This window comes from Lithobates pipiens, unplaced genomic scaffold (assembly GCF_037356315.1).
Source record: "Lithobates pipiens isolate NorthernLeopardFrog02 unplaced genomic scaffold, aLitPip1_a1.2 Scaffold_13, whole genome shotgun sequence".
Lineage (NCBI taxonomy): Eukaryota > Metazoa > Chordata > Amphibia > Anura > Ranidae > Lithobates > Lithobates pipiens.
In genome coordinates, this window is record NW_027507718.1 from 386,269,175 (window position 1) to 386,295,140 (window position 25,966).

General features: G+C 43.4%; 1 protein-coding gene across 2 annotated transcripts in view; it reads right to left on the bottom strand.

The window, feature by feature from the left end:
- The window catches only part of IRF2 (interferon regulatory factor 2), a 103,146-nt gene extending 77,799 nt beyond the window's left edge, over positions 1 to 25,347 (bottom strand). The window contains exon 1 of one of the 2 annotated variants that reach the window (XM_077477295.1): positions 25,181 to 25,347. Coding sequence is in view for 1 of the 2 variants with exons in the window: in XM_077477294.1 (XP_077333420.1) it covers positions 24,893 to 24,937 (45 nt within the window). In the remaining variant the exon portion in view is untranslated. The other variant, XM_077477294.1, reaches the window with a different exon arrangement.
- Between the last annotated feature and the right edge of the window lie 619 nt (positions 25,348 to 25,966).

Here is a 25,966-nt window from a genome sequence, read left to right on the forward strand (position 1 = left end):
CCCTGCTCCTCTTGAAGAACTGGTCGCTTTTGAGGCGTGGGAGGTGGGGGCTGGGGGAGAGCAGCAGATACCTGTCAATCAGGTAGGCAATCGGAAGTTCCCCTTGCAGTCTTCTGTCCCAGACTTCTTGACCATGGACAATGCACATGTGCAGTGGGAACCTGTCTGTGAAGCTGCAAGCTGTCACTTCCGGGGGTGCCCATAGTTAAGATTTCAGTGCCAAGAAAAGAAGACAGCCGGTAGAACCGTCTGGGGTGAAGGGGATCCTGGGTCAGGTGTGTGGCTATATTTTTTTTTTTTAAGTCAGCAGCTACAGTTTTTGTAGCTGCTGACTTATTTTTTTCACATTAGACTGGAGCTCCTCTTTAAGACTCACACTCACAATGAGAATATCAGATGAATGATCGTCTGTTTTTGTTTTTCAAATGACGAGGTTACTAAAGTTATGAAAATCCTCGTATGACAGAATACAACATCAGAAGTGATGTAATGTGTTGTATTGTACTGTAATGCTTTCGTTTCTGGGCTCTTCTGCTTTTTTACCGCATGAAAAAAAAATTTGCGTCAGTAAATGTCACATGAACAGTCATGATTGGCTCTCGAAAGCTGTGCGCCAACGATCAGATTATCGTACGATTACTTCAAAATCGATATTTTCCATTCGGCTTACTGATCATGTGTACTAGGCATTATTCTGGAGCAGGGCCGTCTTTAAGGCAGGGCAAAAGGGGCAGCTGCCCTGGGCCCTGTCATTGTTGTGGGGCCCAAAACAGCTGCCTCATACTTGCCAACCTTCCAGGTTTAAATTCCCTTGTCCCTCGAAGTTTTACTCCTGTGATGTGTCCCAATATCTCAATCTGAAGTGCTGGTACTAATGCTGCCCAGCTCTGCCCTATTGTTGTGCACAAGATGACTCACCTGCAGACCCTGTGTTTACATGTAAATAACCGGAATTAGTATGTAAATAGGGGTGACAATACTAAGTAAATAGCTGCGGCTGGCGGCATTGATATGTAAATAATGGCAGCATTCCTGATGTATATCATGCTCCCCTGCTGTGAGGAGGTGATGTGCTGTAACCTCTAGTAACTAATCAGTGAGCCATAATGTGTGCTGTAACCTCTAGCAACTAGTCAGTAAGCAGTAATGATATGCTGTAATTGCTGCCTGATCTGATACAGAAAACTGATTTTAAGTCTAGCTGCTATTTATTGTATGTCTCAGAGTAGGCAGAGAGGGAAATTGCATGCCCCCCCCCCCCCCAAGAAAATTTTTGCCCAGGGTCCAATCTATATTAAAAGACGGCCCTGTTCTGGAGTAAGCAGGTGGTGAGTAGTTGAATGGACATTTATCCTTTCTAATAACGAACTAGAACATCCACATGAGAGAACAGATGTACAAATCTGCAATGCAGTACAAGCTGTTCACAATGTTCCCAGGCTGGATAAATAGCCCCCTATTAAAAAGTAAGAGAGATGTGGTTTTCCTATAGCTTGCTGGGCAGATCACTTCTTACCACTGCAAAGCCAATGTTCTTATTTTACGGTGACTCCTCACAATTCTGTTGGGACTTGCAATCTTCTCTGCATGATGCAAGTTCAAACACACACAGAACTGTAAATCGAAATTAACTGGGCAGGACGCAACACTAGATTAACCCTTTTCCTGTCACATGAGCTCCATATAGAAAAATAAACTATGGTTTCGGTTTGAGTAGCTCTCTGAGAAAGTTCAAGTGTTTTTGTTTCTGTATGAATTAAAAGACGAGGCTTGCTTAAAGTGGTTGTAAAGCCACTTGGGGGAAAAAAAAAAAAAAAAAACCTGCAAGACAAAAGGCATAATGAGCTAGTATGCGTAGCATACTAGCCCATTATGGAATACTCACCTCACTGTGGTGACCTAGGTGACCTACACAGCACCAGCCAGCGACTTCTCCCCAGAGTTACTTCCGAGTATCACGGCTCTGGCGCTGTGATTGGCCGGAGCTGCGATGTCTTGAGTCCCGTGCATGCGTGCAGGAGCCGTCGGTAATGGCACACTCACTGAAGCAAGCGGCACGTGCGTGCCATTGCTTCAGTGCGCATGTGCCGATTACGTCAGCACATACAGATACAGGGGATATCTCCTAAATTATAGGCTTACCTGTAGCAAAAAGTGGATTGTAAGGGTTTACAATCACTTTAAGATGTTGTTTTGTCCTACTGTACACCAGGTGTTTAGGGTCTCCTATATACACCTAAACCATGTGGCATACAGACATTTATTGAATGCTAAGACCCCATTCACACCTGAGCGTAGCGTTTTCAGGCAGAAGGTCACATGATTTTGCAGTGATTTTGTACAGGTCAAAAAGGTCACCAATGTAAAAAAACTGAAAAACGCACAAATCTGACGAAAAAGATAAAAAAAAGTTCCAGAACTTGTTTGAGCTTCAGGCGTTTTGGAGTAGAGATGTGAACCATCTCCATAGAGAATAGATTTTTTCCCCTCCAGCGCTTTGTAGCTTGAGGCCTCAAGCAAAAAAATGCTCAGGTGTGAATGGGGCCTTATAGCTGATCACACATACACTATTAACACCTGTGCTTCAAATCCCGAAATTTGGTGCACCTGAACACCCATGGCCCTAAATTCGAGTAGCACTCGGTACAGCGTCCAGCTGCTGCTTATTTCATCCAGTCATAGATCCCATAGAGTGGGGCTTGGTGCTGTAGCTGTGTCTCCTGTGCACACAAAAACACCAGGATACGATGCACTGCACATGGGCCCAGTGCCCATGAGGACTAAAGTACAGTTTAAATAGATATGTGAATGCTGAGATTTGACAAACAGGGACTAAATGCCCAACTATTTGTGATTTTGTCCAGCCACTTAGAATTTGCACACCTGTCACGCTGCATAGCCAGAAGGGTCAACAACATTCCATTTCAGCTCAGAAACACAGAACTGTCACCTCCTAGTCCCTAACCTGCTTACTGCACAACTAAGGAACAGCAGCAGGCTGATAAAGTCGACTGTGCAATCTTACCACCAGCAAGCAAATTCATAGAGTAAAGCCTCGTGCACGCGCTCAGATTTACAGACGACCGAACGTCCGTTTTTTGTGGCATGCTAGTCTCATGTCGAAAGTGAAGAGGATACTCACAATACAACATTTTTCGTATGTCAGAAGTGACGTAATGTGTTGAATAGTTTTGTATGTATTCTTTCATTTCGGAGCATTGCGAAGTCTTGCTCTTACGATTTTTTTCGTATGAAAACCGTAGTAATGAAACGAAAATTGGACGTTGAGTTAGCGTCTGACAAATTTTATAGTCTCCACATCCAGCTTTTGTCTGACGAAAAAGCGAAAAATCGGCTGTCCAAGGTACCATACTAATGATCCGAAAATTGGCAGACAGCTCGTCGTACGAATTTTTCCATCCGATTTTTGTATCGCGTGTAGGGGGGCCTTAAGACTGACAAGTTTGCACTACAAGAGAGACTTGAGCTGTTCATAGACTGATGGAAATTTTGCTGGATCAGCAGTGACCGGTTCAATTTGGAACGGTGTGTGGCCGCTCCCGCTCAAGAGAAGTCGATCGTTAGATTTTCCACATCCACCTCACTTGTGTGAATGGAGAAGAATTTTTTATTTTTTTTAGCGCGCTGGCTGATCAAAATAAAAGCGAATCATCCATGCTCAGTTTAACAATATCGATCCTCCAGTCTTTTTCCTGGAGTTCAGCTTTAAAACAATTTTATTACATGCCAAAGATAATGTCCTTATGTAGCCCGATGCAATTCACAGTGCAAAGGTGATAAGTCTTTGAGGACAACCCAAGACTAGAAGCTGCTGTACAAGACACATTATCACTTCTCTGCCACATGCAAGGAAAAGACCAACCACTGTAGCAGTTTGCTTTTTAGTCCCCTCTAGGAAGACTCCCTAGCTATTAATGAAAATATAGGGGGAAAAGTATATAATGTGTGTATACATTTACACCCTGTCAAAAAAAAGAAAACGAAAAAGAAAAAAAGGGTACAAACTGCATTAGGCACAAACATGTAGGAAATTAAGTCCTTAACAGGAAAGCCTTCATAGAATAGAGCATGGTTGTCAAACTCAGTTTCATCACGGGCCACACCAGCAGTACGATTGCCCCCAAAAGGGCCAGTTGTATGTGGGGTGCACTACATTGCTGAGTGCAGGGCTTAGGCACGCTTAACGTCCAGAGCGCCGAGTTCAGAATTATGCAACGTACAGAGTGTGGAGTCCAGGAAATGCACTACGTCCAGAGTACAGACTCCAGGAACAGCAAACCAAGTCCGACCACAGATTTTCTATTGGATTGAGGTCTGGGCTTTGACTAGACAATTCCAACACATTTACGTTTCCCCTTAAAGCCCTCAAGTGTTGGGGTCATTGTCCTGCTGGAAGGTGAACCTCTGTCCTAGCTTCAAATCACACACACAGAGTGGTACAGGTTTTGCTCAAGAATATCCCTGTATTTAGCACCATCCATCCTTCCCTCAACTCTGACCAGTTTTCCAGTCCCGGCTGGTGAAAAACACCCCCACAGCATGATGCTGCCACCACCATGTTTCACTGTGGGGATGGTGTTTCTTTGGGTGATGTGATGTGTTGGGTTTGCACCAGACATAGCATTTTCTTTGATGGCCCGAAAGTTCAATTTTAGTCGTATCAGACCAGAGCACCTTTCTCCATACATTTTGGGAGTCTCCCACATGCCTTTTTGCAAACTCAAAACGTGCCATTTTGTTTTTTTGCTGAAAGTAATGGCTTTCTTTTGGCTACTCTGCCATAAAGCCCAACTCTATGGCGTGTACAGCTTATTGTTGTCCTATGTATAGATACTCCAGTGTTACCTTAGGTCTCTCTGTGCTGCCTCTCTGATTAATGCCCTCCTTACCCGGTCCATGAGTTTTTGTGGTGCAGCCGTCTCTTGGCAGGTTTGCTGTTGTGCCATGTTCTTTCCATTTGGTTATGATAGCTTTGATGGTGCTCCTTGGGATCAAAGATTATTATTTTTTTTTTATTTTTTATAACCTAACCCTGACTTGTTCTTCTCAACAACATTGTGCCTTACTTGTTTGGGGAGTTCCTTGGTCTTCATGGCAGTGTTTGGTTAGTGGTTCCTCTTGCTTAGGTGTTGCAGCCTCCGGAACCTTTCAAAAAAAGGTGTGTATATGTAATGGCAGAGCAAGTGACACTCAGATTGCACATGGGTGGACATTATTTCACTAATTATGTGACTTCTGAAGGTAATTGGTTGCACCAGAGCTTTTTATGAGCTTCATAACAAAGGGGGTGAATACATACGCACATGCCAATTATCAGTTTTTTATCATTTATCATTTCCGAAAAATAGTTTTCTGTATATATTTTTCTAATTTTACTTCACCAACTCTTAGACTAAAGGCGGTCCCCTAGTTACAAACAGAGGGAGATAACAGGAAGTGAGAGGAAATCTACCCCCAGGAAGGGAAATTTGCTCCTGTAAGAGTTATTATGGGAAAAAGGTACCTCCACTGAGGCCATCACCAAGGCTTGTTTCCACAACAACCCAAAATTTTCAAAATCCAATTGTCATTGGGACAGAAAGTGAGGTGAAATCTTCTGATCAGGGACACAAACAGCAAAACAAACGTTACAGGGGTGTTAACCCTTCCCTATGCTATCCAAAAAGCTTAAAAATAGTTTTTTTGGCTGAAGTTACACTTAAAAAAAAAAAAAATATGTACCTGTTCCGACTTACATACAGATTCAACTTAACAAGTCTACAGACCCCATTTTGTTTGTAATCTGGGGACTGTCTGTATTGTGTTCTGATCCATCATTGAACTAAAGGCTGTAACGTAACAATATAGGTAAGAAGCCAGGGGGGGGTGAAAACTTTTGCAAGGCACTGTATAGTGATCACTGCACTCGTGTTCCATTGAGAACGGTCTGTCTTCCGTGGTGGCAGCAAGGACTTGTAGTTCCCTCATTAAAATGAATGACAATGCATTTTGCACCATTCCCGGGGTCAGCTTTAAGAATTCGCTATTACGAATAAGCTCTACTTTTGAAGGCTGTAAATCTCAGGCTTAAATAGTTAATGCTTTCATCTTTATATTGTACCACACATAGCATGTGATGAAATGGTGATGACAGATGCACCATTTTCACAATGATCCTATGACTATTTTCACACTACATTACTCCACCGAACAGCATGATCTTGTAGCGCCACATACTGCATGGTTCCCTCCTAAACCAATTACACTTCAAAATTTTAATAGTATTATAATATATATATATATATATATATATATATATATATATATATATACATTTATTTATTTATTTATTTATTTATTTTTAACATTTCACCTTCCCCTGCAGTTTTTCAAGGGTTCAGAGAAGAGATTGCCATAAAAAATTAAAATAAATAAATCATCAAAAAATGACATTCAGCTATACATTGAGTTCTTAGGAAAATAAATAGTAAATTATGCAGACCTTCAGGAACTGTCAGATTACAATGTTTTATAAAAAGCGTAATATATCCCCCTTCAAGAGAAATAAAAAAAAAAAAAAAAAAAAAAAAAAAGGGTTGCGTTTAATCTCTCCCAACAGTTTCAAAGATGTTTCTAACGTTCTTCTACTTCCTGCTTCTTCTACTTCCTATTTCACATTCTAATAATAGAGCCGTGTCTACAGTTTCTGTTCTGAAAAAGATGTTCTGTACTGGCAGAAGTACTGGGAGCTGAAGTACATGAGCCTATCAGTTTTAAAACCACTGCCTGCCTAGCATATTCTAGATTTGGGGGGGGGGGGGGGGGTGGTTCAACATGTTAGAATTTCAGCATCACAAAATTGTCCATTGCCTTTACTTTTCCCCTAATCCGTACAAGGCAGGCACAGAACAGAGGAAACGTGAAACAAAAAGTGAAGCTCCTATAAAACTATCCATATTCAGCAGTAAAATTCCCACGCAACTGCTAGTACAGTATAAAGTTTACAGTAGTATCAGAGGAGCAGAGAAAAATGTATGCTTTTCTTTTTAACCACTTCAGCTCCGGAAGGTTTAACCCCCTTCCTGACCAGGCCATTTTATGCGATACGACACATTGCGCGGTCATGCGACACTGTACCCAAATAAAATTGACGCCCCCCCCCCCCCCCCACAAATACAGCTTTCTTTTGGCAAGGTTTGATCAGCTCTGTGGTTTTTATTTTGAAAAATTATATTATAATATATATATATATATATATATATATATATATATATATATATATATATATATATAGTTTTTTTTTTTTCACTTTCTGCTATAAAACATATCCAAAAAAAATGTATTATAATAATAAAAAAATACTTCTTTCACTTAAAAAAAAAATCCCAATAAGCATATATTGGATTGGTTTGCACAAAATTTATAGCATCTACAAACTATGTGATAGATTTAGGGACTTTTTTTTTTTTTTTTTTTTTTTACTAGTAATGGTGCCGATCAGCGATTTTTTAGCAGGACTGTGACATTGTGGCAGACAAATTAAGCACGAACTGACACTTTTTGGGGACCAGTAACACTAATACAGTGATCAGTTCTTAAAATTTTTTTGTACAAAAATGCACAGTCATTGTACTAATGCCACTGGCAGGGAAGGGGTTGACATCAGGGGCAATCAAAGGGTTAAACGTGTTCCCTTGAAGTGATTATTGTGTGGGGGGGATGGTTTAACTGACAGAATACAGAGATCCGTGTTCCTGCTTAGCAGAAACAAAAGATCTCCATCTTCTTACAAGCAGAACGGCGATCTGCCTTGTTTACATAGGCAGACCGCCGATAAATACAGTATATCCAAATAAAACGCCCAAGCTCATCTGTTCACCACACACAGCCACAAAGGCAAGAGAATTCTTGTTGGGCAGTGTATTAGTGCTCAAACGAACACACGTAGACCGAATTTTAATGGTTTAAAGAATGTCAGGCAAAATGGTCGGCCCTCAAGCATGTTCACTTCATCAAATATGGCCCTCTTTAAAAAAAAAAGTTTGGACACCCCTGGTCTAGCAGGAGCGTGCATGTAGGTGGCTCTAAAAGAAGGAGAAGCAGCACACAAGGCAAGTACTGAGGCCAGCTGCTGTAAATGATTTTAACATTTTAAAAGGTTTAACATCACCTTATAAAGAGGAGGTCCAGCCTGGGTGAAAAAAAAAAAAAAAAAAAGTCAGCAGCGACAAATACCTGAAAAGGTGTCAAATGTGACACCGGAGGAAGCATATAAGTGGAAGTTCCACTTTTGGGTGGAACTCTGGTTTAAGGTAGAGTGTGAAAAGGTTAGTACCTCTGTCTTATGTACCACGGTTTATGCCCCCATTTAGAAGAGTTCTCCATACTTTGTTTATTTGACAAAACAGGAAGTGAGGGAAAACCTCAGGGCTTCCTGTCTGACAGGTGTAAGACCAAAAAAGAAGAAGAAGTGCAGGGAAATCCCCCTAGCAAAGAAACAGGCATCAACGAAAAACTTATTTTTTTTCTATTAGAGAAACTAAGGTTTAGAACTTTTAGGAATAAATTATGCCCGTGTCCCATGAGGGAGATGTTCCCCTCACTTCTTGACCAGGTGATACATCGTATACATACAGCATTTAAAACATGATCTGGCTAAGGGGTACAGGAGATTTTTTAATTAGAATTACCCTTCTATTCTGGTTGTCCCATTAAATTCACATGTATGAAAATATGTCCAAAACAGCCAAGCAGCAACATGTATGTGCCCGCCCCGCCTTACTTTACAATGCACACGCTCCTACATTGCAGGTTTGTCCATATGTGTGCTCAGTGCAGACGAGCTCACTTTTACCAACAATGTGGTCTACAACATGCTCATTATGTAGAACACTTTAGAGCAATCTCAACCAGGGTTCCATGGAACCCTAAAGTTCCTCCAAAGATTGCTAGGAGCTGTGAACAATCCCATTTGATGGATCCAATACCACTTGGCAGTCAGTAGCATGCCATTCTTCCCACTGCCCAACAATGTAATAGACATTTTTCCCCACTAAGCCCCAATGAATTGGATTTAGCAGAGGTTTCACAAGACGTGAAAATTATTTCAAGGGTTTCTCAGGGATAAAATGGTTGTGGCCGCTTTAAGAGTGTGTACTTTTTCACAATTTTCAGATTTAAAATGTACACATTGTATTTGAAACTTATGACACATCAAACATTCCACAGTGGTGTCTACTACGGAACTACTCAATAGTCATATAAAGAGAAAGAGGACATGCACACTCAAAAACAAATGAGATGCCCAAACCTCCAAATCGAGTTTCCGCTCCTATCAAAAGGAGAAACTGAAATGAAAACAAAGCAAGATTCTGTTATCAGTGAGCATTTGTAATAAGTCTCTCTCTACCACCCTGGTTTTATGAATCCTTGTCCTAATTATATCTGTAAAAGCTGAATTTGTGCATTTATATAAGGTTATTAAGAGCCTTGAGCTGGTTCACACGGGGACGACCTGGGATCCGATTTCAAGTCGCGTGGTTGAGAAAAATCAATGGAAGTGAATGGAGCCGTCTTAATGCACACTACTGAAGTGGCTCCGACTTCAGAAAAGGTTCCTGTACTACTTCAATCCGGCAAAAGGTGACTTCAATGGAAGTCGCCTCCAAGTCTGATCACCTGTCTTAACTGAAGCAACTTTCCAGGAAGTAAAAATAGTTTTCTAGGCAAACCCCTCCCTCCCACAGAGCTGATTAACTATGTGATTGGCCACTGGCAAAGCCCCCTGTCCTGGAGGCAACTTCAAGTTGCCTTGTAAGTTGCCTCAAGTCGCGCTGTGATTCATACTCAAGTCATGTCCAAGTTGCCTCCCAAAGTCACGCTGGAAGTCGTGTTGCCTCTGTGTGAACCGGCTCTTACTCATATCGTAGTTACTGATTCTGTTCGGACGTTGGAATATAATTATGTATATAGTATATTGCTATTTTCTGATGTTTTCTGCAGATCACTATCTGAGGAACAGTCTATGGTGCTGAATTTGATTGGGAAGTCTCTACTACAGGGTTTCTCAACCAGGGTTCCATGGAACTTTAGGGTTCCTCCAGAGGTTGCTAGGGGTTCCTTATGCAATCAGCAATTCTTCCTCTCAGATAAGTTCCCACTGACACCATTGATCTTTTTAGCCATCTGTAAGGGGGGGTCACTTTTCCTCAATGACCAGAAGTGTAAAGAGCATTCTTCCCACTTACCATCACACTATGTATCACGAGTTGTAGAGATAATCATTTTTTAGCAGGGTTTCCCTGAGACCAGAAAGATATTTCACGGGTTCTCTCTGTTTAAAGGGCTGAGAAAGGCTGCTATGGGGGGGGGTGCATTATTAAGAAAGACACTTAATACACTTTCAACAAGACTTTACAAACATGTTATACTTACTTCCTCTGTTGCAGTTACTTTGCACAGAGCAGTCCAGATCCTCCCATTTGGCTCTCCTGGCCCCTCCCTCCTGTCGAGTGCCCCCACAGCAAGCAGCTATGCTATGGGGGCACCCGAGCAGAGTCACAGCTCTGTGTGTCCATTCAGACATGGAGCTGCCGCTGTCTCTCAGCCAATCAGGAGGGAGTCCAGGACAGCCAAAACACTCCTGAACAGAGATGGGGCTCAGGTAAGTACTAGGGGGTGCTGGCTGCTATATACAGAAGGCTTGAATGCATGAAGATAAAAAAACTTTCTACCTTTACAACTCCTTTAAGGGCAAGGATTGATGTGAATGCACAATATATATGTATACCGCTGCATAAATTGAGGGCGCTATACAAGTACCTGTAATATAATAAATTTAGTGCCCATTCCAAAAGAAACAGGGCTTTTTAAGTGTATATATTTACATGTTCAATCCATTGATTTTTCCTGTTCAAAGTACCTTACAAAGCTCAGTAAAGTGACATGTACAACATAGGAATTTATTTGCCATAACTACGTCCCGATACCCAACAAATACATTACATTTCACAAGAGTTCAGAGACCCCACCTGAATTGTTCCATTGCCAATCACATTCAATCCTGAACTGGAAGCGATAGAGGGCGGAATCTTACTGGCAGCTACTGGGCAACACATACAGGACTGGCCGGAGACACGTTTAAAGCCCAAGTCCAAGAACGAACAATATTTGCTATGTAAAAATAAAATTACCCTACCGATGTGTGTCCCATTTGGAAGCTGCTGTGTACAGTAAAAAATGCCAGTTTGAATTTATTCTGACACCACTGTATCTGTCGGCTCGAAAATGACACTCCTGTCTTTAGCATACTTCAAACAGTTATGGCTACGTCGGCTGCTCACAATTTACCGTATCTGTTCACAAAACATTTTGTATTCTTTTCACAAAATTCAAGGTGTTCTGTGATTGGAGATTGTGATATTCATCTGATCCTCGTCCAAACAAAGAAAACTTTGTATGCTGAGGGAATACTACAAGAGGTTTTATGAATGGAAGAGGTGTAGTGCAAGTGACCCACGCAGCCTTCACTTTATGCAGCGTACTAGAGTCCGAAATGTCATTTTCAGTACTTATAGCAGTGTCAGAATGTATGAAAGTTAGAATTAAAAAAAAAAAAAAAAAAAAAAAAAAAATGCAGCAGCATCCAGATAATTAGAGGCGATTTATTTTTACATAGCAAATGTGCAAATATTGCTTTTTTCCCCAGAGATCAGTTTTAAATAAAGCCAGAGAACCTGAAATGGATTTAGAACTTACACAACACCCTGAAATTTGTATGGGAGAAGTAGATAAATGCTGCAAAGCTGTACACACTCAGACTTAAGAAGTGAGGCTGCCAGACCAGTTTTCCAGCGTTGTAAACTTCATTAGTAACCCATTCATCCACACACATTCCTGAGGGCTCACTGCCATGGGTGTGTCAGTCCTTCCTTCTCTATTCCTTGCTCTCCTTTCACAAGACTTGATCTCAGGCCTCCAGTGTAGTGATATATAGGAAGGACAAATATCCATAGTGCAATCAATAGCAAGGAAAAAAAAAAATTCATATTCTGATAAGATAAGAAGCCATTGGGTTTACAAAGTTGTGAAAGCGCCAGGTAAGCTTGAACCCACTTCAAAAGAAAACACTTTTGCCCCGAATGTTTGTTCAAGGAGTGAAATGCCTTTATTTACTGTTGAATTGTGAATGGAAGATGTAAACCGCCTATAAGACTTCAAGAATGAACACCATACATGGTCTACGGATAAAACAATCGGTCTACCTCTACAAAAGTCTACACAGCCAACATGGGATGAGCTATCACACGTCTAAGGCCAGGCCATAGACGGGTTCCTGCATTGGAACCAGGTATGGGCAAGGCTGAATGTACCAAGTTGACTGATCAACTTGGGTACAACCAGCCTGCCAGATTTTACATGCATTTATCGCTAGTGGCTGGTGCACTGCTGGTGGTGGATTATTGTCGCTAGCAATAACCGCTGTCTTCCCCCAGTGGGGATGGCTTCCTTTGTCAGGATTTACTGCTGTGCTTCTACTGGAACGATTTGCGCTTACTTCCTGTCAGGACAGAAAGTGACAAAAAAAAAAAAAAAAACTGGGATAAGTCAGCAAACTAATTTTTAGCAACATCTGGAAGGGTTAGAACTCTATCCCCCATTTCACATCTGAGCAATTTGTTGCATGACTACTAAAGTGCGACAATGCTAAAGATACAGAATCCAGTTTTTGTCATGTTTTTAGCAGGTGACATATACCTGTGCAGGCCCAGTGTGTCCTGATTTCTTGGCATTCTTTCTGTGGTGGGATCTGCAGAGCGTTTGTTAGAAGGACCTTAGCCTCCAGCTCCGGCATAGGCACTAGTGATTCTTCTTCCAGCAGATCCTATGTTCTTCTGCCCATGTACGGGATCTGTGGTCAGTGGTGGGCAGGAGGAGGGATGGAGGAAGAAGATATGGGACACTGCCAAAATGGTGCTGGCTTTAGGCCTCGTTTATATCTATGCAGGTTGCAGTTGATGCATTTTCTGGGCGCATTTTCTGTTTTTATCACATACGTTTTAATGGGTTTTTGATGCACTTTGCATTTTTGGGAAGTGTCCGTTTTTGCTGGTTTCTCCTGCAAGCCCAAGATAACAAATAAAAAATGCAAGCATTGAAATTCTGATGTGTTTAAGCATTTCCGTTGAAGCCTATGGAACCAAACATGCAACCTGCTGCAGGAAAAAAATAGAATAAAAAAATCCTTGATCCTTTCCAAAAAACGCACAACATGAAAATGCGCAGAAATGAACGTGACCATTAGGAAACTAACTAAACATGTTAAATGGACTCACACCATATAGGGTACAGCAACCCTTTAAAAATATGTGCGTAATATAGAACACATATATATTATTGTTCTAGATTCAAAACTTCGCTGCTGTGATTCGCTATATATAATGAGAATGCATGACATAACTTATAAATACGAAAAATATATAAAACATCAACACCCAGTGTATAAACAATAAGTCCGTGTATAGAACGCCAAAATGATTGACGTAAGGCTGTAAATATAAGACCTCTAAAAATAAAAAATAATGTTCATGTAATCCAAACTGAGAAAAATCGTGTTCAATCCACCACCAGCATGTGTTAAGATTTGCTGCTTACCAGACGAATATGACCCCCCACTACAGAGGGTCACACAGAGCTCTATGAAATTGTGCACCACTTCCAGCCACAGGGGAGGGGATTCCACGATGTCCTCCTGACCTTGCTGCTTCAGAAGCTCTTGGGAAGAAAAGCTCGCTCCCGTATACTTGGCTCAAGGTCCAAAAGAAGGACTCAAAGGCAGGGGCATCAAAATCATAAAGGGAGATAAAACTCAAAATAGTATAAAACCCTTTTATTTTGGGATAAAAAATATAAAAATACACTTACAGATGTGTAAAAGAAAATACGCCTTAAGTCCGTGGCGCCGGCCGGACGCACACGGACAGACCCGTTCTCCTGAAACCCGTCACAAACACGAGGTGATAGCGTACCGCTGAGCGGTACGCTATCACCTCGTGTTTGTGACGGGTTCCAGGAGAACGGGTCTGTCCGTGTGCGTCCGGCCGGCGCCACGGACTTAAGGCGTATTTTCTTTTACACATCTGTAAGTGTATTTTTATATTTTTTATCCCAAAATAAAAGGGTTTTATACTATTTTGAGTTTTATCTCCCTTTATGATTTTGATGCCCCTGCCTTTGAGTCCTTCTTTTGGACCTTGAGCCAAGTATACGGGAGCGAGCTTTTCTTCCCAAGAGCTTCTGAAGCAGCAAGGTCAGGAGGACATCGTGGAATCCCCTCCCCTGTGGCTGGAAGTGGTGCACAATTTCATAGAGCTCTGTGTGACCCTCTGTAGTGGGGGGTCATATTCGTCTGGTAAGCAGCAAATCTTAACACATGCTGGTGGTGGATTGAACACGATTTTTCTCAGTTTGGATTACATGAACATTATTTTTTATTTTTAGAGGTCTTATATTTACAGCCTTACGTCAATCATTTTGGCGTTCTATACACGGACTTATTGTTTATACACTGGGTGTTGATGTTTTATATATTTTTCGTATTTATAAGTTATGTCATGCATTCTCATTATATATAGCGAATCACAGCAGCGAAGTTTTGAATCTAGAACAATAATATATATGTGTTCTATATTACGCACATATTTTTAAAGGGTTGCTGTACCCTATATGGTGTATATCCTAATATCACTGTACCCTATATAGTGTATATCTTAATACTACTGTACAAGTAGCTGATCACATTTTTCTTTGTTTAAGCGCGGCTTATGTTTTTTCGTTTATCTATTTTGCTTGTATGTGATACAGTGAAGCCGCAGCTGAACACCTTTGATATTTTTTATCATTTAAGAAATTCACAATTATTTTACACACTTCACAATCTTTCACCTTAGCGCAGTCTGTTTCCCCCTTTTTCTATATGTTAAATGGACTGTAGGGTGTTTCTGCAAAACTGAAAACACCTGGTTTATACCGATGCAGGTTGCGATTGATGCGTTTTCCAGGTGCATTTTTTTCACACGCATTTTCTGTGCTTTTTTAATGCATTTTTGGTGCGTTTTGCTTTTTGGGGAGGTGTCTGTTTTGCAGGAAAAAATTGCAAAAATGCAGCTTAAATGCATCAAAAATGCAGTTTCCATTGAGGTCTATGGAACCAAAAAAGCAACCTGCTGTGGGAAAAAAATAAATAAGTCCCTGACCCTTTATAATAAATGCACAGATGTGAATGTCACTTATAGGATACCATGTTAAATGGACTGTAGTGTGTTTCTGCAAAAGTGAAAACACATAGGTGTAAACCAGATCTTAAAGAGGAAGTAAACCCTGATGAGTTTACTTCCTCTTTCATTCCCTGCCAAAGGCAAAGCATAATGGACTACTATGCATCGCATAGTAGTCCATTATGTGTCACTTACCTGACACAGGAGCCAGCGAAGTCACCGCTGTCCCCTGTAGTCCGGCGCATCCATCTTCTCGGTGGGGTCTCGCAGCTCCGCCGCTGTCATTCGGCGAAGCCGCGATGACGTCACTCCCGCGCATGCGCACAGGAGCCGACACGCACGGCAGCTCCGTCGTTGAAAATGCCGCGCTCAGTGCGCCGCTGTCTATGGTGCATGCACCGTAGACAGCGGTGCCTGTCTTCGGGCAAATATCTCCTAAACCGTATAGGTTTAGGAGATATTTCTTGGACCTACAGGCGAGCCTTAATCTAGGCTTACCTGTAGGTCAAAGTGTGTTGTAAGGGTTTACAACCACTTTAAGAGGAAATAGAGGTAGTGTGGGTCACAACATTGTACAGGAAGTAAAGATACACAGTGCTTTAGGCACAATTTCTAAACCACATGGAGAACTTCTGGAATAGTGTTTAGTTTATTTACGATTTTGGGCAGCTAATTCATTTGAATAAGGGCTCTTTCACACTACTGATCCGTTCAGGTCCACCTGAAAAACTTTTAGGCGGACCTGAACGGATACTCCATAGAGGTCTATGGAGCGTCGGATGTCAGCGGTGACATGTCCGCTGACATCCGACCCGGTCCATCGTCACCCGATCTCCCATAGGGGAGAGCGGCACTCTGACAGGTCCGTCCCTGCATAGTGTGGGGGGCCGGTATCCGGGGGCCCCCTTATTAAAGGGGGCTCCCGGATTCCGATAAGCCCCCCGCCCGCAGACCCCGACAACCAACGGCCAGGGCTGTCAGGAAGAGGCCCTTGTCCTCAACATGGGGACAATGTGCTTTGGGGTGGGGGGGCCGCACGGCCCCCCTTCCTCAAAGCCCCCCCCATGTTGAGGGCACGCGGCCTGGTACGGCTCAGGAGGAGGGGGGCACTCGCTCGCCACCACCCCCTCTCCTGACCGGCCGGGTTGCGCGCTCGGATAAGGGTCTTATATGGACCTAGGGGGGGCCCCACGCCGTTTTTTCGGCGTAGGGCTTCCCCTTTAAGTCCATACCAGGTGACAGGGCCAGCGACGCTTCATTCGCTGGTCCCGGCTACCTGGAGCCGCGCTCAAAATGAACGGACTTTTCTCTGTGCGCGGGAAAGTCCGTTCATTTCAAAAGTATGGCAGATTAGCACACACACTGCCGTATTGTCCGCCGGACTGCGAGTCCGGCAGACATATTTTGGTGTAAAACTACTTTCTTAGTCCGCCGGACTTTTGGGTAAAAAAAAAAACAGGGGGGGGGGGCGGGGAATTGTCCGGCGGACTTGAGTCTATCGGATTGTGTGATCGCGTGTACGCAACATTAGATGAACTAGCACATTTACATACACGAACAAATTGAAGCCAAACTCCAACTAATACCGTGTACACACGGCCAGACTAACAGCAAAGGTCCGACGGAACAAATCCGTTAGACAATTCGACCGTGTGTGGGCTTCATCGGACCTTTACTGTCGAAAAATCAGACAGACTTTAGATTTAGAACATGTTTAAAATCTTTCTGACGGACTAGAGTCTGGTCGAAAAAGCCATTCGCCTGTATGCTAGTCCGATGGACGAAAACCGACGCTAAGGCAGCTATTGGCTACTGGCTATGAACTTCCTTATTCTAGTCCAGTCGTACGTCATCACAGTCAAATCCGGCTGACTTCAGCGTGATTGTGATTGGTCGTTCAGGTGCTTATCCAATAATTTTTTTAAATCATCAGTGCTCCCCGCTGAGACCACCCCCGGAAGGGAATTCCACATCCTTGCCGCTCTTGCAGTAAAGAACCCTCTACGTAGTTTAAGGTTAAACCGGACTGGTGCCCAGAAGTGGACAGCATACTCCAGGTGCAGCCAGACCAGAGTCTTGTAGAGCGGAAGAATTATCATTTTATCTCTAGAGTTGATCCCCTTTTTAATGCATGCCAATATTCTGTTTGCTTTGTTAATAGGCTCAGCAATGGCATGCACCTGCTATCTACTAGGACCCCCAGGTCCTTTTTGTGGAAAAAAAAATGCTTATGGTGAAAACAGCTCAAAAAGGAGCTTGAAGAAGCTCAATAAAAACCATGCACAAGAAAGCACACAATTCAAGCTGAAAATGCCTGTAAAAGCAGCTTTTTTTTTAGCGCTGCAGTGTACAGCTGTCATTCTCAGGTACTAAATAGAGAAGTCATTGGACTGGATGGCCTGCTATAGATAGTATCTACCTTCTAATCCTCAGTTTTTTTATTAGCGTCACAATTTATACCGCTTTCTCATGCTATATGTGTTAGTATGTAGCAGTCTCGTACTGAATACAACACTACACACACACAGGACTTGCTTTCACTGCTGCCATGTAGAAGAAAACATTGCCTATAGATGATAGGCTTAGCTGCTCAGAAGCCAGCATGCGCTGTACATCTACAGAACTACTACAGCTATGGAGTCTCAGGCAGCCTCCCTTCCCCCTCTGCTTATTAGAAGTTGCCAGCAACACAGTCCTTCCTTCTCACTGACGTGTTAAAAAGGAACATGATTGGCTAATCTCATCTCAATGGAGCACTGCTATAGGCCAGACGTGAAATCAATCATGAAACTTACTTGACTGAAAGGAGAGAAGCTTTCAAGCAGCTTAACTATTGCAGTGCCTGCTGACTTTGCAGTAAACACTGGAGGAGAGCCTGTCAGGCGGCAGGCCCAGTACACTTTTATGTGCTGAGGCCTGCAGTCACCAGGAGCCTTCCTCTATTACGTATGGAAAAAAGCTGACCGTGTGTACTGGTTGTCTGTAGTGTACACAGCCATGTGTGGGCCTGGACAATCCTGGCAGAGAAGATAAGCTGGGAAATAGAAACCTTGCACACAGCAGCTGTTATTGGATAGATGCAAACACTTTCACAATAAAGTTTGAACAAAATCCTGTTACATAACCAACACCAGCTGACTGAAAAACGTACCCGCTTAGGTCTCCAACTACCCCAGCTGTCATCGGGGTGGGAGTAGAGTTGCCACCTCATCCCTTTAAACCTGAACACATGACATACACAGGTTATGAGGCTAATTTAATGCAGATGAAGCACAAAGTGAATTTAATTACCGCCTTAAGCAGCTACAGAACCTGTGTAATTAATATGTGTTCCATTTTAAAGGGATGAGGTTGCAACCCTAGGTGGGAAGCTTCACGGGATGGGGAAGTACATGGTCACTATAGTGTAGACAAGGCCACAACTCTGGCCGATGACCATGGCTATACAGTGCAGGCAAACATCCACATCTGTTCTTAGGTTAAATCACACTACTGCCCAAGAATCAATCTCCACCAAGGTCACCATCTGCATGAAGTCTGTATGTTCTAGCCTAAATAACTTTTGGTATGGGTAGCCATACATATCTTGACCCCCCCCCCCATTTAAGCTCAAGGGCTCGCTTAAACTTGTGGTGTGGTCTGAAGAGCGATCCCCATTATGTGACCTCCTCACCGGCTGTTTTAACCCGTAAACACCAGCACTGCTGCGCCTTGAGGGGCGGTAGCCGCAGGGCCCGATTTAGCACAACAGTGGGTATAATATTGGTATTGTAAAGCATAATGGTTGCACATGAACACCCCTTTCCTCTGCCTTGCAGCCACATGTTTTACCGCAAAGCTGTAAGGCCTCATTGACCCCCAGGTACAGCTCATTGTTAAAAAAAATAAATAAAAAAAAACTCGATTCAACCCCCCTTAGGGTCCTTTCACACGGGGCGGATCAGTTCTGATCCGCCCCGTGGATGTCCGTTTGCTCAGCGGGGATCACTCCGCCGATCCCCGCTGAGCAGGGAGATGACAGGTCTGTCTCCGCACACTGTGCAGGGACGGACCTGTCACAGCGCCGCTCTCCCCTATGGGAGATCGGATGACGACGGACCGCAGTGCCCGTCGTCACCCGATCCGATCCGCAGACGGATGGAAAAATAGCTTTTTCCTCCGTCACACTTTTTCGGATCGGAGCGGGTCGGATGTCAGCGGACATGTCACCGCTGACATCCGACGCTCCATAGAGCTCTATGGAGCACCCGTTCAGGTCCGCCTGAAAAACTGACAGGCGGGCCTGAACGGGACGTTGGTGTGAAAGGGGCCTTACAATCTAAATCTAGCATTTCTACGATTCATATAACAAGTGCAAAGCAATTCTAAAGCCAGCAAAGTTTATCACAACATAGCTTAGTGCTGAGCAATAAAAAGAAACATTGGGGGTTATTTACAAAAGGCAAATCTACTTTGCACTGAAATGCACTTGGAAGTGCAGTCGCTCCAAATTTAAGGGGTAGATATGAAATGAGTGGCTCTGCTGATTTTATCATCTAATCATTTGCAAGCTAAAATGTTTTTTTTTTTTTTTTTTCCTTGCATGTCCCCACCGGATTTACAGCGACTTTACTTCCAAGTGCATTTTCATGTGCACTTGCAGTGCAAAGTGGATTTTTCCTTTAGTAAATAACCCCCAATGTATCATTTGGTTCTTTTAGATCAAAAAGGATGAACTTCAGGTCTGTAAATGAAGGTAGTTTAACCACTTAAAGACTAAACCTTTTTCCGACACTTGTTGCTTACGAGTTAAAAATCAATATTTTTTGCTAGAAAATTACTTTGAACCTTCAAAAATGATATATTTTCTTTTAGCAGAGACCCTAGGAAATAAAATGGCAGTCATTGCAATATTTTAGGTCACACTGTATTTGCGCAGCGGTCTTTCAAACACAATTTTTTGGGGGAAAAAAATACACTTCAATTAATTAAAACTAAACAAACAGCAAAGTTAGCCCATTTTTTTGTATAATGTGAAAGATGATGTTATGCTGAGAATCGTGATCTTTATTCTAAGCAAAAAAAAATTGTGATTCTCTTTTTATCCAGAATCGTGCAGCTCTAGGTGTACTACAGAGTACACCACTGCAAGGGCTGCGTTTACCCACAAGGGGAAGCACAGGTGTTTCGTGCAGGCAGTCCCATTGATGTCAACTGGGACACAGTGACTGCTCACACACTGCTTTCAATTTGGTGTCTGCATTCGAGGATCTGCACCGCTGTGTTTAAACGGACATCAATGTGATTGTCTGCATGGTACACTGGAGCATCCCCATGCAGGGAACTATGGCCCTCGTAGGGGCATATGCTGTAGTACACCCTGTGAAAACAAGGCCTAATAGTGTGGATGAAGGAAGACACACTGCCAGCCATTGTGTTCAGGTACCCACCTCTGCCTCAGTACAGTGGCACTGCCAAACAGATAGTATGCAGTAACTGTTCAGCTGGTAAATTTCCACCCAACTCAAATTTTAAAATTAACTTTTGATGAGCCAGGCCATCCATGAACTTCAGTTGATTCCTCCAGAAACTAGAGCCAACTTTGCCTGCCTTTAAAATGGTAAATTTTCATGAAAAATATTCTCAGTACAATCGATAATGCCATCAGAATCTTGACGAATGTCATTCAAAAATACTTCATTTTGATTGCTTTTATCATTCAATTTTGGAATTTCCCCAAATGAAAACCACCTTCACTGTTAGAATTTTGTTTGTTTGAGAAAAATTTACATCCTGCTCCTTCAATTTTTAAAAGGATTAGTTCACCTTTCATAAGATGTTATATCCATTATCAGGGTGTAACATGTTACGAAAGGACTGGCTCCCCGATCCCCACTTAGACAGGTAGTGGAAGATATTCTGCTGGCTGTCAAAATGTAATGTCGCTGATATTGTGGGTAGGGGGTCCCAGCAGTGTAGCCTTACGGCTTCAAGCCGGGACCCTACTGCGCATACATGAAGCTCCGCTCCTCTCTCCTACTGGCCCGGTGGCAGGGGAAGGAGGAGGGAGCCAAGTGGTGATGTCCCAAAAGTGGGAACAGGATACCTATCAAGGACAGGTATCCCCCCCCCCCCCCCCGGAAGGTGCCAAATGGGGCACCGGAGGGGGGGAGGTGACAAATGAGTGCAAGTTTCACTTTTGGATGGAACTCCACTTCAAGCCTCGTACACACGATCAGATTTTTGGGCGACCGTTCGTCCGTTTTTTTGTTGCATGCTAGTCTCATGTCAAAAGTGAAGAGGTTACTCACAATATGAAATTTGTATGCCACAATTCAACTTCAGAAGTGACATAATGTGTTGAATAATGTATTCTTTAGTTTGAGCATGCATAGTCTTGCACTTACGATTTTTTTCAGGCCTTAAACGAAAATCAGACGTTGAGCTCACATACGACAAATATTTTATAGTCTGTACATCCAGCTGTTGTCTGACACAAAAACAGAATCACCCGTCAAAAGCACCATACTAACGATCCGAAAATAGTCAGAACGTTCATCGGATGAAATTTTACTTCCGATTTTCATATCGTTCGTACGGGACTTGCGTCTCCATTTGCTGTGTGGAGGAAAGGCTCAACAAAATCTATTTTTGTGACAATCCAAGAAATCTCAGCCAATGGACGAATGATTGTGCATATAAAAAAGCATGAGAAAGCACAGAGAAAGGTATATGTTCAAGGAGAGGTGTAAACCCTTTACAGATTCCACATAGCTGTGTTGACTTTGCACAGCAACCATACTGTGATCACAAGTAGAGCCAATTCCAGCTGACGTCTCTGTTGAAAGCAATCACTAGCACACTAAGTAAAGTAGCAGTCACACCTTTCCTTGCACAATTCCATGCATTTTTACAAGTGTTATCAATAATAATGTGTTTGCATATGACACCTTTGTCAACAGTAGGCTCTATAATGTGCATGAATGCATCAAGAAATGGACAATACATGTCAACACATCCCACAGATGTAAACTAACACCATTAAAAACATTGGATAACCCATGTACATGCATTGTGGGTTAAAACGTATAAGTGTGAAGAAGCTATTGCACACAGGTGCTTCTACAAATCCAGAGCCCCTTCAGCATCCATTTATGCCTGAATGTTTTATCGCAAAATCACCAAAGCCCAACAACACTCAAGAGGATGAAAACCATTACTCTCAAACACCAAAAAAAAAAAAAAAAAATTTTAAATAAAAAAGCAAAAAACACACGTTTATGCGTGCTTTTTAGCCGCTCCCATTTAAGGGCTGTCACTTCTAGGAGCCAATTAATCTATTAGCTCGGCAGTCTATACTTGCTTTTCACCGGTTTTGCAGAACGCACTTCATGTTACTGGGATAAAGTCTGTCCTCTCTGAAAGATTGTTTTGCAGACTTTGCTCCACAATTGTGCAACTCTCCTGGGTCGTATGTGAATGTTTCACCTTTTCTAGCTGGTAAATAAAGACTCGCATGCTGTCAATTTAAGGCCTTCTTGGGACTGCGGACACTGCACTGTCTAGGTTATGTGACTGCAATCCAACTGGTTACTCACTAATATTGTATATGATATTGCCAGACTATGTAAAGCGCTGTGTAAACTGTTGGCGCTATATAATAATGACAGGGTGGGTGCAAGTTTGCTTTTTACATTCATTAATCTATATTATATATGCAAACATACTCTCAAAGCATAAGGTCCCATTTTTGCTGTTGCATTTTCATTTTACACATTTCAAAACACATGTATCATGGTTTTCCATAAGAAACAGCTTCTGAGTGCTGCAGTCAGGGCAGTACAACCGGCCTACCTGTACGGGGCCAAGGTCCTACCAGTTTAACTGGGTGGCCTGGGCACCTGATGAACAAGAGGGCCAGCTGTACTGCCCTTTTGCTGAAACCGATCCAGCTGTGGCGCCCCCAACTTCTCTTCCTCTACCCTCCTATCAGTTGCTGCAGGGGGGATCGGTTCCAGTATCTGGTTCCCCCCCCCCCAAATCCATAACTGAAGCATAGTAAACTGTGATTTCTAACAGCAGCACTGGCACTGTGCAGCGAGTTTAAAAAAAATACATCTCTGTTTTTCTCTGCATTTTAATGTTGGGAGGCCCATAAAGTCAATAGCAGCGTATCAAACTAGGAACAGACCGCCACCCCCCCATGACGCACTGCATAGTACCCTCAGGCCTCCAGGGATGCATCATGCAAGTATCCTACAAGGCTGCGGGCAGCAGATGCATCATTCTCGCCTAGTTGAGGAGCCAAGAAGTGCAGGGATGTGCCCCACCAAAAAAATAAAAACACAACTGAGTGGAATGCTAGAAATTGAGTGGATAGGGTGAAGGCCCGCTTAGATAGCCTTGGTCAATGGCTGTTAACCCTATCCATTGCATTTTCTAAATTCACAACAGCATTACGAATTGCACATCAAAACGCACACACACCAAAGAAACTTACAATGAGGCATGACAACATACCTACCCAACGCTACAAAAAAAGCGCGCACCTCTACATGGGCCCTTAATATATTCTACACATACAAACATATGGAATGCAGTTCAACCAGTGGTCACTATGCAAGAACAGTACTATTACTACATCTAACAATGCATTTACAGCAACGGCATTGTAGCTACATATACAGATCTGTAGGTCCAAGCTGGCCATAAATAGATCGATTTTTTAATCAGTCAACTGCTTAATCAAAACAAATTGATTCCCCCATCCACACATTTGAGGGCTACGAAGAAATCCTCCCTGCTGTTCTATTGTATTCTGATAGCGAAACTCCTCTGCTGTCAAAATCTATCGATCAGTGCCGTCGCCAATAGGCTGCAAGCACTGATCGAACAAAAATATACCAACAGTCCCGATCGAGAGGCGTCAATCATTAGAGTGACAAATAGGAACGGCCATAGATGGCTTGAAATTTGAACGGTCTGCTGAAGCAGGTGAATTTCGATCCATCTACCCTCACCTTTATTCTCTGACATCCTAATGGTGGCCATACTCGCTTCAATTTCACTATCTGATCAACATATGGTCCAATCAAAAACGAACGACAAAATCAAAAAGGCATAACTTCCCTTATAATCGCGTTAGACCAAATTTGATCAAACTGTCAGGTGATAAATGATATCATGTTGCTTTGATGGGATTCCTATTGATCAGATTATGAGACTGCAAGGTGAAAATAGAGATGCAAGACAATATCTTCCAACTATCGATCGAAATCCCTGCTTGTAGCATATCGATCAAATGGGTTCTCCGCTATAAATCCTATGGGGAGAGTGGATCGGAGAAGAAATTGATGAGAAGCGTGTATGGTCACCAGATGACAGACTTGGGGGAAATGACTTGCACAAAATCCATGGGTTACTATGGGATGCCAGTGCTGCAAAGCTTTTCTCCTGCTTGCACACTGAAATCAGAGCTGTGTAAAGGACTGGAAATAGCAGGCTGTCAGCTGGGTGATGTGCCCAGCATTCCTGCCCATGTTCTGAGGATGGAGCTCTGCACCCACCATCACCATGCACAGAGCACATCCAGCCAAGGTCCCCCATCACAGTGCCCACCTAGCCACCCATCTACCTACCTCCAGCTGACTGCTCCAGCCTGGCACAGCGATCAGCCTCCTCATCCTGACAGCCAATGATGATCAGCACTCTTAATCCAAAACCGAAATTAAAACTTCGTTTTATCTCAACTCCCAATCCAGGCTTCCTAATCACACCTCTTCTTCTTCTCCCTTCTGACATTTATTTCGTAACAGGCTCTGCTTCCTGGAATTGTGTGCTGAGACCTGAAAGCCATCCACACAACACACAGACCCAGTCCCAATGTGCAGTGCAGTGTGCCCGGAGATCAGGAGGAAGTTACTTACCAATAGTAACAGATCGCAGGATCAAAACTAAAACTGACGGCTCCAGATCGAAAGCAAAACAAGGAGAGGAAAGTGAGAGAGAGCTGAGCCCGGAGAGAGATCCCCCCTCCCAGGATTTGTTTGTTTCGTGTTTGCTCAGCACAAGGACAGGGAAGGGAGGAGGAGGGGCCTCCTTCTCATTGGTGAGCCCGCCCCCCGACACAGCCATTCTCTGCACAAGGCAATTTCATTTTCACTTCCCTCTCCTCTCCTCACTGAGGAGGAAAGGGCGGACAGCTAGAGGCCCCAGGGGACAGGGACAGAGGGGACAGGAACACAGGAAAAAGGCCCCAGGGACACAGGACAGAGGGGACAAAGACACAGGACTGGGGCCCCAGGGACAGAGGGGACAGGAGCACAGGACAGAGGGGACAGGGACACAGGAAAAAGGCCCCAGGAGCACAGGACAGAGGGAACAGGAAAAGGGACACAGGACAGAGGGGACAGGGACACAGGAAAAAGGCCCCAGGGACACAGGACAGAGGAGACAGGGACACAGGACAGAGACACAGGACTGGGGCCCCAAGAGACAGGACAGGGACACAGGACAGAGGCCCCAGGAGACAGTACAGGGGGGACAGAGAGGACAGGGACACAGGACAGAGGCCCCAGGAGACAGTACAGGGGGGACGAGGACAGGGGACACCGGCCCCAGGGGACAGGGACACAGGACAGGGGCCCCAGGAGACAGTACAGGGGGGCAGGGACACAGTACAGAGGCCCCAGGGGACAGGGACACAGGACAGG